Here is a 12525-nt window from a genome sequence, read left to right as displayed (position 1 = left end):
CCATTGATTACTAACAAAATTGAAATGTTGTACTTTATATACTTTTTAGTAATTTTTTATTTTTTGAACCTTGTCTCATGCAATCTACCCATGGAACACTTGCTTTTAATGAGCACATTTTAGAAATATTAGTTGATTATGGTCTTTTAACAACTCAATAAAAACTGAAGATATTTCTTATAAGTATGGTATGTAGTTCTCATTATGACAGAACATACTTTGATTCTCTAATAGCTATTTTCTCATTTTAGGATAAAAGCTGCGAGGTAGATGATTTTTCCTGGGCCCAGAATGTAGTCTCCATATACATAAAAATTCTTGCAGAAATCTGCTTATATGCGACCAATTCTGTTTTGAGAAAGACTGCTTTAATTGGTTTCTGTGACTGTAAAAGTTCACAGAAAGATATTTTACTTGTGGACAAATCACAAGAAGAGCCAGAATTGAGGGAAACAAGCATTTCAGGTCTTTTGGAATATTTCTCTTCAGAAACATCAGATTGTTGTAAGTAAATTGTTTTTCAACTTGAGAAATATTTTTAAGATATCTCTCTATATATAATAATAAGCTTTTTTATGTACAAAAAGTTAACATTTTGAAGTGGGAAGGTAATTTCAAATTCACTAGAACTTTCTACAAATTTAGGAAGTCTATTTTATAAGATGGAAACTTTTGATCAATAATTTTAAAACAGCTGAAAGATACCCTAGAGTCTGTTGATTTATGATTCAAGTTAAATTCCTTGGAAACAGGAGATGACCTTAGGAAAACTTGTAAAATGTGTGTGAAGTTTGTTTTACTCTTGTTCCGTTAGGCCTTCTCATCCGTCTTCTCCATTTGCATTTGCTGTTTCTCTTGTTCTTCCCGGACCCCAGAACGTTTCTCTTTAATCACTCAGATATTATAGTACGTTCTTCACATCTCGCATTTTATGCTTAAAATGTACCTGATTTGTGTCTCAAGACAGTTTATTTTTCTACTATTTCCTATGCATATTATTAGAATAAGATACTTCTGTTTTTAAAGGGCATGTCAGGGACAATATAATTCAAAAGTGTCCTTTCCAGTTAGCTAGAACTCTTCTTTAAGAATATCATGTGGTCTACAGTCTACATGTTATGATAGTCTCTTAGGTATATGTCTCTCACTTCCACTAAGTTTCAGATAATCGAGATTGGAGAATCGTGTCTGAATTATATTCATATTGACCCAGTATTTAACATGGTATTTAGCACATAGTAGGTGGGCAATTGGAGAAGGCGATGGCACCCCACTCCGGTGTTCCTGCCTGGAGAATCCCAGGGACGGGGAGCCTGGTGGGCTGCCGTCTATGGGGTCACACAGAGCCGGACACGACTGAAGCGACTTAGCAGCAGCAGCAGCAGCAGGTGGGCAATAATGATAGTGAGTTTATTATGTAATTAAATAAATCACTGAATTTCAAAGATAATTGCAAGATAAGGAGGCAAATTCATTGATTTTGAACATATGTGAATATAATTTTAAACAGTAAGACCTTAGTCACAGATAGTTTCCTTCTCAAGAATTTGCTTGCTGTTTTAAGGAACACATGTATACCTGTGGCGGATTCATTTCGATATTTAGCAAAACCAATATAATATTGTAAAGTTTAAAAATAAAATAAAAAAAAAGTACTTTCAATATAGTTCTGGTTTAAACAGTAGATTCAAACTTACTTTGAAGTGTAATTTATTTGACTTTTGCCCACCTTTTAAGAAGATGATGCTTATTTTTTACTAGTGCCAATTTTAAACAGATTTTTAGTTAACAGATAAATTATACTTCTCCCTTGTTTATGGTATTGATCGAGTGAACAGGTATTCACTTCTCTCACTGTTCACATTTTTTGAAATATTTAGGATGGTCATAAGTCTTCCTGTATAGCAGCAGCTCAACAAATGATTTTTAACTTGCCCCTGCAGAGACTCATGTAAAACTTTGGGGCCTTCAGCTTTTTCCCAGCTGTGTAGAATTAGTTCTTTCTGTTCCTTCACTGCTCTGTTCAGTGATGGGTCCAGGAGACAGCCTTCCATGTGTAGGATCTGTACTCCTGGAAGCTTCTTGGCCTCCCTCTGACCATGACCCCTGAGCTCTGGTAAAACCTCACAATGATAGGGTTGCATGTTTCTGTGGATCCTAGAAGTTTTCTTCTTTTTTAGCAATCTGATTTATTTTTTTTTCACCAAATTGATGATTTCAGTGCATTTATTTGTTCATTGTTGATCTTTCTTTGAAGCTTCTTATCAACTCCCAATGACTTTGATAGCATAGGAATAGAATATGGGTGACTTCTTGGAGGAGATTTTGCTTTTCCATTTATTATTTACAGCTTCATATTCCTCATCCCCCTGAGCAATACACCCCAAATCTTCCTAGCTCAAATATTGGTCATGTCCCCTATAATCGTTTCTCTACCGAGAGCAGACCTATTGAGATTTTTTTTGGCAGTTATTTGTGCTTTTTTTCTTCTAAGCAGTGCTTATAGAGAACGATCCGTGAGCTTGGACTTGCAGAGGTCTAGTCATCCTTGGTCATTGCTTTCTCTTCTTTATAAATCTGAATAACCACGCTTGTTTCTGGTTGGTATGAACTCAACCCAGTGGAAAAGTACATCCCAGAAACAGCAGATTCGGACCTGTGTCCTTAGGTGACATCGCTGCCTGCGTACTTGCACTGTGCCGGATAGTCTCTGAAGGTGTATGTTTTAATTGCATCCTGAATATCTCCTGTAGGAATTTCTAAATTTCATTGTTGGAAAAATGTGCAGTGTGGGTCTGTCCATCCGTAGTGTTATGGATCAAAGAGCCTTCTCTACAGATCACATGGAGTCAGCATTTATTCTTAAATGGCGATAAAATAGAGAGAGAAGGCAGTGTCTAACAGACCAAGGTCTGAAGGAGGTGCCCTGGGGCCATGGGTGACTCTTCTGCTTTCGTTGATGTTTTTCTTATGCGTATACTTGAACTTAGCATTGAAATAATTAAACAGCATTTTATCAATATTTTCTCAACCCAAATGGGAAAACAGATGTTTCGAGCTGTGGAATACCTTTAAAGATTCTATCAGCAGTAAAGAGGAGCAACATACCAAAGTTGCTTCCTCTGCAGTCAAAAGTCAATACATTTTCTTTGGCATCAAAGTTGTACAAGCCATAAATAATACTAGTGGTGTTTGCCTCCTTAACGATTCTGAGTATTTTGAAATCATCAATACTTAAAGCAGCTTTGTGATTTCTTGTGGGGAGTGTTTAAGGTATGTTGATGATGATTGTTCTGCTACAGATGTCTCAAGAGTGTCAGAAAATCCTGCGATTTTCTTCGTTTCTATAGGAACCAGAGAATGCACCTCTACTGGACATAGGTTAGGCCTCTTCCTTGCACTCGTGAATGTTTGGGCTTCCTGCGTCGGTCAGCACCGTGGAGAGTCATTGCTTCACGTGACTGCTCGTGTGCATAGTCAAATATATCACTGGGGGTAGGGCTTACTGTTGTTGTTGATGTATTTCATTATAACTTGATTCTTTGTAGCATCGCTGATTGATTTTCCCACAGAGGGAAAATGATTCTGTCTGGGTTGTCCTGGTTGCATGATCGTCGATAACGATCACCACCTCTATCAGATCACTTAAAATAGATGCCTCCAGAAGGAATGTCATCTGTGCAGACCTTGTCAGCATGATTGCTGGAGAGGATAGGACTGTCTTTTTGGAAAGTAACACAGAGAACAAGGATTGCTTCTTTATTTAATTGAAAATAACTTGATTTTTCTCATAATTTTCCCTTCAAGTAAGTATATTTTTTGTTTAGAGTGAAAAAATCAATTCTGGAGTCATACAGATTTGTATTTTAATCCTGTCACTTGTATCTCAAAATTCTAGTGAAAGAAATCAATTCTGGACTCATGCAGATTTGTATTTCAATTCTGTCACTTGTATCTCAAAATTCTAGGTCAAATTATCTAATCTTTTGATTGGATTTATTGGCTCCATAATTAAGATAAAAATACTATTCTTATCATGAGACTTTTTGTAAGAAAAAAAACTATGGAAACATATACATACTTGGCATAGTAACTCACGGATAGTAAAGGTCCAATGGATATTAATAGGTTTTTCAGTTGCTGGTGTAGTTAATGATGTTGGGAAGTCAGTGAGGAAGGTTTTTTTTCCTAATGCTTACTCCTTTGTACACTTTCTATCTGGGAATTCTATTTTATTTACTTAAAATATACAAATGACACTGGAAAACATTTAGGAATATTACCAATGGCCCTCTTATGAATGAATCAGGCAGTATTCTTATGGGCCATTTTTGTGTAAAGCCCTTAATATAAAGAGACTCTTCAAATCATGGTTTGGTGAGGACAATGTTATAGGAAACTAATAACTTCCATTAAGTTAACTTCCTGTCGATCTTACCTGGCGCAGGTGCAGAACCTGAAACATTTAGAGGAATGGATGGCTACTTACCATGTGCCTTGTTTATTCTAGGGTTTTATGTGAGACACACTTATCATAGAGTCAGATATCTATTAATTCTAGACTGAGGTCTCTGGCCAGTGACAGAAGTGCTGAGCTTTCACGATTTGGGTTGAATAGAAATTTCTATGTATGGTTGTAAATACCACCTCTGAATTTAACATCTGGTTGAAACTCCAAGTGCCTGACTTGTAGGATTCCCTTCATGGAGGACCATCCTCTACACCTTCTGCTATGGACTGAACTGTGCCCCTCAAGCCTCAAAATTCATATGCTGAAATCATAACCCACAATGTGAGTGTATTTAGAGATAGGGCCTACAAGGGGGTAACTAAATAAGGTCATGCTGCTGTGGCCCTGATGCGACAGAACCAGCGTCCTTATAAGAAAGACACTGGAGAGCTCACTCTCCGCTGGGTCGGACACAGTGAGAAAGCAAGCCGTCCCAAAGCCAGGAAGAAAGCCCTCACCGTATACAGTCAGCCGGCACCTGGATCTCAGACATCTCACCTTCAACACCATGAGAGAATAAACTTCTATTGTTTAGGATCTCCAGTCTACGGCACTTGGTTATGGCCGCCCAAGCAGACTAATGCACTTCCCTGTGATGTTCAGCTATTGGCGAGTTTGAAGGTCATTACTGGAACAAAGGTTTTGCAGCATCTACCTAGAAAAGACAGTTTTGAACTGGAAAACTATGAGGGAAGTTGAAAAATGTTAATTTATTTAAACACACAGAATTTTTGCCTATTGAAATTATGACTTTGAAAAACACTTTGTCCTGATGGGTAGCAGAGTGATAATCATAATGGATATTTACGAAGCTCTTACTATGTGTCAGACATTGTTCTGGGCATGTAGCATGCATCACCTAACATGTTAATCATTATAACGAGACTGGATTGTAGATATTTGTAGTATCCCCTTTCGATAGATAAGAGAACTGAGGCACTACGTGTTCATTTTTCCAAGGAAATTTAGTGAGTAAACGGCACAGGTGAGACTTAACCTAGGCACTCTGTCTTCAGGACCTGCACTGATAACGGCCTCATTGTGCTCTGCTAGCTATGCTATTTGACCTTTGGAGTGAAGTGGAAAAAAAGAAAACCAATCCATTTGCATGTTGAAGAATATGAAAAAGACGACTGAGAACTTCTGTTTGACAGTCCTTGTCCTACAGCAATGCTTACAGAAGCATTTTCAGACTTTCTGTTGTGTGAGTCCTTATGGCCAAGATAAACTCTTGGACCTTGTTTCCGAAATTTGGATTCAAAATCCTAAAAGTAGAATCCAGGAATAATCTGTATTATTAAACCACTTCTGACACTATATTTTGAGAAAACATAGCCTATGTATTTTGCTGTAAGTTCAGTTCAGTTCAGTCGCTCAGTCATGTCCGACTCTTTGCGACCCCATGGACTGCAGCATGCCAGGCCTCCCTGTCCATCACCAACTCCCAGAGTTTACTCAAACTCATGTCCATTGAGTTGGTGATGCCATCCAACCATCTCATCCTCTGTCGTCCCCTTCTCCTCCTGCCCTCAATCTTTCCCAGCATCAGGGTCTTTTCTAATGAGTCAGCTCTTCACACTAGGTAGCCAAAGTATTGGAGTTTCAGCTTCAACATCAGTCCTTCCAGTAAGCACCCAGGACTGATCTCCTTTAGGATGGATTGGTTGGATCTCCTTGCAGTCCAAGGGACTCTCAAGAGTCTTCTCCAACACCACAGTTCAAAAGCATCAATTCTTTGGCACTCAGCTTTATTTATGGTCCAACTCTCACATTCATAAATGACTACTGGAAAAACCATAGCCTTGACTAGATGGACCTTTGTTGATGAAGTAATGTCTTTACTTTTTAATATGCTGTCTAGGTTGGTCATAACTTTCCTTCCAAGGAGTGTCTTTTAATTTCATGACTGTGGTCACCATCTGCAGTGATTTTGGAGCCCTGCAAAATAAAGTCAGCCACTGTTTCTGTTTCCCCATCTATTTGTCATGGTCTTAGTTTTCTGAATGTTGAGTTCTAAGCCAACTTTTTCACTCTCCTCTTTCACTTTCATCAAGAGGCTCTTTAGTTCCTCTTCACTTTCTGCCATAAGGGTGGTGTCATCTGAATATCTGAGGTTATTGTTATTTCTCCTGGCAATCTTGATTCCAGCTTATGCTTCTTCCAGCCCAGCATTTCTCATGATGTACTTTGCATAGAAGTTAAATAAGCAGGGTGACAATATACAGCCTTGACGTACTCCTTTTCCTATTTGGAACCACTCTGTTGGTCTATGACAAGGTGGTAAAATGTCCTCGTCAGAGGAAAATGCTTTTCCTACTTGTTACATCCAGCCAGCTAGTCCTTATAGCTTATGCTTTATATAAAACATTACAACGAGGGAAGCCCAGCTCTGTGTTACACACTGTTTGAATATAGTGTTAGCGTATACACTATATATGCCATCTTCTATGTTCCTACTTTGGTTTTTAGACTAATAAAAGAATACCTTTTTAACAAGCCTTGATTATCTGAAATCTGTTCTATGAAAGTAAAACTTGAAGATGATCTGTCTGGTGAGAAGCGGGCAGCAGACCCGGGTTTAGTGTGTCTCATAGAAATAACAGACAATGAGCGACAGAATCAAGACAGCACAGAGCAGCAGGCGCCTCCTCGGTCACGCAGGCCTCGTCTAGTGCACGTCTAGACCGTTCGCAACAGCGCTTGGCCGTCTTCCGCTCAGAAGTCAGCTGAGGTGTGAAGTCCTGTCTCCCCAAACGGGTCACTCCACTTTTGAACCCTGCGAAGGATTCTTCCTTATATTACAGTGAAATCTACCTTTCCATGTTTTCCAAACTTTTGCTTAGATTTTGCTTCCCAGAGGCAACCAAAAATAGTCTGTTCAATTTCTCACATGCAAGTCCTTCAGATATTTGAAGATAATTGCTTTAGTTCTCTTTCTCCATCTCCACTCTCTCATCAAATCATATGTCTTTGCTTACTGCCAAGTTCCTATGTTAACTTTTTGTAATGAATGAAAAGCATATTTTAAATATTTATAATTAACATACATTTGCTGGAAGGTGGTACTGTTGTTAATTTTGTCTGAATTTGTAGTAATTTATCCTAGTTTAAAGTATGAGGTGAAGACAGGTAGGTCCCAAGTATTTTTCCATTCAGTGTTGTCTCAGAACAGAAAAAAGTGAATATGACATTTCTGCCTTTCGTTCTTTTGTTGAGAACGATTTTCTTAAGCTGGTTCTAAAGTGATGATAGTGAATGAAGTACAGGTCACAGTTGTAAAATAACCGTGTATGCTTCACTTTGATTCATTTTAACTTAGGGAAAAAACATTAGCACAGAGTAATATTTCCTTTTTAAAAAGTGAATGAAAGTTAATTGGAATCTTAGAACCAATTGAAACTTTTAATGATACTCTATTAAATCTTCAATATACCTCTTACCTTGGTGAAGGTTATCCACAAAAATACTCAGTAATACGGTTGTGTTTTTATACATGAAAAGTATTTAACTCCTTTAATAACCCAAGTACAGGTTAGCCATCAAATTCAGACAAATATAAAATTATAATTATAGTACTGGTTATATTAATATATATGTAAAGCAGTTAGACAAATTTATCTATTTGTATTTTTAATTCTATTTTATTGTGGGAAAAGCACTTAATGTGATACCTACCTTCTTAGCATTTTACATATACAGTGTGTTATTGTTGGCTATAGGTACAGTGTGGTAAACCAGTTATCTAGAGCTTATTTACTTTGCTTGACTGAAACTTTAAGTCTCTTGATTAGTAACTCCTCATGTCTTCTTCCCCTTGTCTCCTGGAAACCACAATTTCACTCTTTGATTTTATGAATATGACTATTTTATATGCCTCCTATAAATGAAATCATGCAGTATTTTGTCTTTCTGTGACTGACCTATTTTCTTTCACATAATGTCCCCAAGATTCATATTTGTTGTTACATATGGCAAAACTTCCTTCATTTGTAAAGCTGGATAATATTCCACTGCAGAAATGTACCACAGTTTCCTTGTCCACTCGTCTGCTGATGGACATTAAAGTTGTTCCCATTTCTCGGTTATTGTGAGCAGCGCTATACTAAAGATAAGAGCGAAAATCTCTGTACTAAATGTAAGAACTGTGTATCCTTTCCTTTGGATATATAGCCAGAAGTGGGATTGCTGGATCACATGGTAATTCTATTTTTATCTTTTTGAGGAACATTCAAATTCTTACATAGCACTTGTTACCATGTTTCTTCAAGAAAATTAGAGATAGCAAGGGGATATTTCATGAAAAGATGGCCACAATAAAGGAAAGAAATTGTATGGACCTAACAGAAGCAGAAGATATTAAGAAGAGGTGGCAAGAATACACAGAAGAACTGTACAAAAAAGGTCTTAATGACCCAGATAACCATAATGGTGTGGTCACTCTTGTAGAGCCAGACATCCTGGAATGTGGAGTCAAGTGGGCCTTAGGAAGCATCACTACAAACAAAGCTAGTGGAGGTGATGGAATTCCAGTTGAGCTATTTCAAATGCTACAAGATGATGCTGAGAAAGTGCTGCTCTCAATATGCCAGCAAATTTGGAAAACTCAGCGGTGGCCACAGGACTGAAAAAGGTCAGTTTTCATTCCAATCCCAAAGAAAGGCAATGCAAAAGAATGTTCAAACTACCATACAATTGCACTCATCTCACACGCTAGTAAAGTAATACTCAAAATTATCCAAGCCAGGCTTCAACAGTACATGAACCAAGAAATTCCAGATGTTCAAGCTGGATTTAGAAAAGGCAGAGGAACCAGAGATCAAATTGCCAACATCTGTTGGCTCATTGAAAGGGCGAGGCAGTTGCAGAAAAACATCCACTTCTGCTTTATTGACTATGCCAAGCCTTTGACTGTGTGGATCACAAGAAATTGTATAAAATTCTTCAAGAGATGGGAATACCAGACCACCTGACCTGCCTCTTGAGTAATCTGTATGCAGGTGAAGAAGCAACAGTTAGAACTGGACATGGAACAACAGACTGGTTCCAAATAGGGAAAGGAGTATGTCAAGGGTGTATATTGTCACCCTGCTTATTTAACATATGCAGAGTACATCATGAGAAATGCTGGGCTGGATGAAGCACAAGCTGGAATCAAGATTGCTGGGAGAAATATCAATAACCTCAGATATGCAGATGACACCAAGCCTTATGGCAGAAAGCAAAGAAGAACTAAAGAGCCTCTTGATGAAAGTGAAAGAGGAGAGTGAAAAAGCTGGCTTAAAATTCAACATTCAGAAAACTAAGATCATGACATCTGATCCCATCACTTCATGGCAAATCACTGCAGATGGTGACTGCAGCCATGAAATTAAAAGATGCTTGCTCCTTGGAAGAAAAGCAATGACCAACCTAGACAGCATATTAAAAAGCAGAGACATTACTTTACCAACAAAGGTCCATCTAGTCAAGGCTATGGTTTTTCCAGTGGTCATATATGGATGTGAGTGTTTGATATAAAGAAAGCTGAGCACCGAAGAATTGATGCTTTTGAACTGTGGTCCTGAAGAGTCAGACAGAACTGAGCAACTGAACTGAACTGAACAGTTACCATGTTGCATTCCCACCAGCAATAATTTTTTTTTTCCCATTTGAGTGAACACATGTTGTATTTGCTTTTTGTGGATAATGGGCATCCTGACAGGTGTGAGGTAGTATCTCATTGTGGTTTTAATTTGCATTTCCCTGATGACTCTTAACATTGAGCATTTCTTTTTTTTGTTTACCTATTGACCATTTGTATATTGGTTGAAGTCCTTTGTTCATGGTGATACATCTTTATGAAAGTTATTTTCAGTTCTTTGTCAGGTAAATCATATAGTGCTGTCTCCCTGAGATTTGTTTCTGGAGATTTTTCTTTTCTTTTGTTTGCAATTCTTTGCTCAGTTATTCAGTGAAGAGATATATTACCAAATCAGGGGTTCCCTTTGACTCTGAATTCAGTTTTGACTGTCTTTGCGTATATTTGGCTGCTCTGGGTATTAGTCGTGGCACACAGGGCTGTTCATGGTGGCACGTGGCTTCTCTAGCTCTGGAGCCTGTTCAGGTGCCATGATCATAGCTCTTTGACTCTTTGTCACTCTCCTCTCTCACTCTCATCAAGACGCTCTTTAGTTCCTCTCCACTTTCTGCCACAAGAGTGGTATCATCTGCACAGCTGAAATTGTTGATATTTCTCCCAGCAATCTTGATTCCAGCTTGAGATTCACCCAGCTCGGCGTTTCACATGATGTGCTCTGCACGTAAGTTAAATAAGCAGGGTGACAGTATGCAGCTGTGGGGTGCTCCTTCCCCGACACGGAACCAGTCCGTTGTTCCATGTCCCATTCTGCTCTTGGTTCCTGAGCTTTCTCGCATACAGGTTTCTCAGGAGACAGATAAGAATTTTCCCATCTCTTTAAGAATTTGCTATAGTCTGTTGTAATCTTCAAAGACTTTCATGTAGTCAATGAGGCAGAAGGGGATGTTTTTCCGGAATTCCCTTGCTTTCTCGATGATCCAATAAATATTGGCAATTTGATCTCTGGTTCTTCTGCCCTTTCCTAAATCCAGCTTGTACAGCTGGAAGTTCTTGGTTCACATACTGCTGAAGCATAGCTTGAAGGGTCTTGAGCATATCCTTGGTGGCATGTGAAATGAGGATATTTGTATGGTAGTTGCTAAAGCTGAAACTCCAGTACTTTGGCCACCTCATGCGAAGGGTTGACTCATTGGAAAAGACTCTGATGCTGGGAGGGATTGGGGGCAGGAGGAGAAGGGGACGACAGAGGATGACATGGTTAGATGGCATCACTGACTCGATGGACGTGAGTTTGAGTGAACTCCGGGAGTTGGTGTTGGACAGGGAGGCCTGGAGTACTTCAATTCATGGGGTCGCAAAGAGTCGGACACGACAGAGCGACTGAACTGAACTGAACTGTATCGTAGTTGGATCATTGTTTGGCATTGCCCTTCTTTGGGGTTGAAATGAAAGCTGACTTTTTCCAGTCCTATGTTTTCCAAATTTGGTGATGTAAATTTGGTGCAACACTTTAGCAGCACTTTAGTCTTTTAGGATTTGAAATAGCTCAGCTGCAATTATATCACTTCCACTAGCTTTTTTTGTAATAAAGCTTCCTAAGGCCCACATGACTTCACACTCCAGAATGTCCAGCTCTAGGTGAGTGACCACACCATTGTGGTTATCTGCCATTAAGACCTTTTTTGTACAGTTCTTCTGTGTATTCTTGCCACCTTTTCTTAATCTCTTCTGCTTCTGTTAGGTCCTTACCATTTCTGTCCTTTATCATGCCTGTCCTTGCATGAAATGTTCCCTTGATATCTCCAATTTTCTTGAAGAGATCTCTAGTCTTTCCCAGCCTATTGTTTTCCTCTATTTCTTTGCATTGTTCACTTAAGAAGGCCTTTTTATCTCTCCTTGCTGTTCTCTGAAACTCTGCATTCAGTTGAGTATATCTTTCCCTTTCTCCTTTTCTCAGCTATTTGTAAGGCCTCCTCAGCCAACCACTTTGCCTCCTTGCATCTCATTTTCTTTGGGATGGTTTTGATCACCACCTCCTATACAATGTTACAAAGTTCTGTCCATAGTTCTTCGGGCACTCTCTCTACCAGATCTAATGTCTTGAAGTCGCTTCCACTGTATAATCATAAGCGGTTTAATTTACATCATACCTGAATGGCCTAGTGGTTTCCCCTACATTCTCCATTTCTAAGCCTGAATTTTGCAATAAGGAGTTCATGATCTGAGCCACTGTCGGCTCCAGGCTTGTTTTTGCATACTCTATAGAGCTTCTAGCTCTTTGGCTGCAAAGAACATAATCTGTCTGATTTTGGTATTGACCATCTGGTGATGTCTATGTGTAGAGTTCTCATTTGGGCTGTTGGAAAAGGGTGTTGGCTATAACTAGCATGTTTTCTTGACAAAACTCTTAGCCTTTGCCCTGTTTCATTTTGTACTC

The 12525-nt window shown here is 38.8% G+C and overlaps 1 protein-coding gene across 22 annotated transcripts in view; it reads left to right on the top strand.

The window, feature by feature from the left end:
* Window positions 1-12525, top strand: part of TMEM232 (transmembrane protein 232) — a 257294-nt gene that overhangs the window by 78153 nt on the left and 166616 nt on the right. For all 22 annotated transcript variants that reach the window (XM_055565941.1, XM_055565936.1, XM_055565932.1 and 19 more), the window contains one exon: window positions 252-504. In XM_055565941.1, coding sequence (XP_055421916.1) covers window positions 252-504 — 253 coding nt within the window. The remainder of the gene's footprint in view (window positions 1-251; window positions 505-12525) is intronic.

This window comes from Bubalus kerabau, chromosome 1, assembly GCF_029407905.1.
Source record: "Bubalus kerabau isolate K-KA32 ecotype Philippines breed swamp buffalo chromosome 1, PCC_UOA_SB_1v2, whole genome shotgun sequence".
Classification (NCBI taxonomy): domain Eukaryota; kingdom Metazoa; phylum Chordata; class Mammalia; order Artiodactyla; family Bovidae; genus Bubalus; species Bubalus kerabau.
The sequence above is the reverse complement of the archived record's forward strand: the minus strand, read 5'-3'. Positions and strand labels throughout refer to the sequence as shown.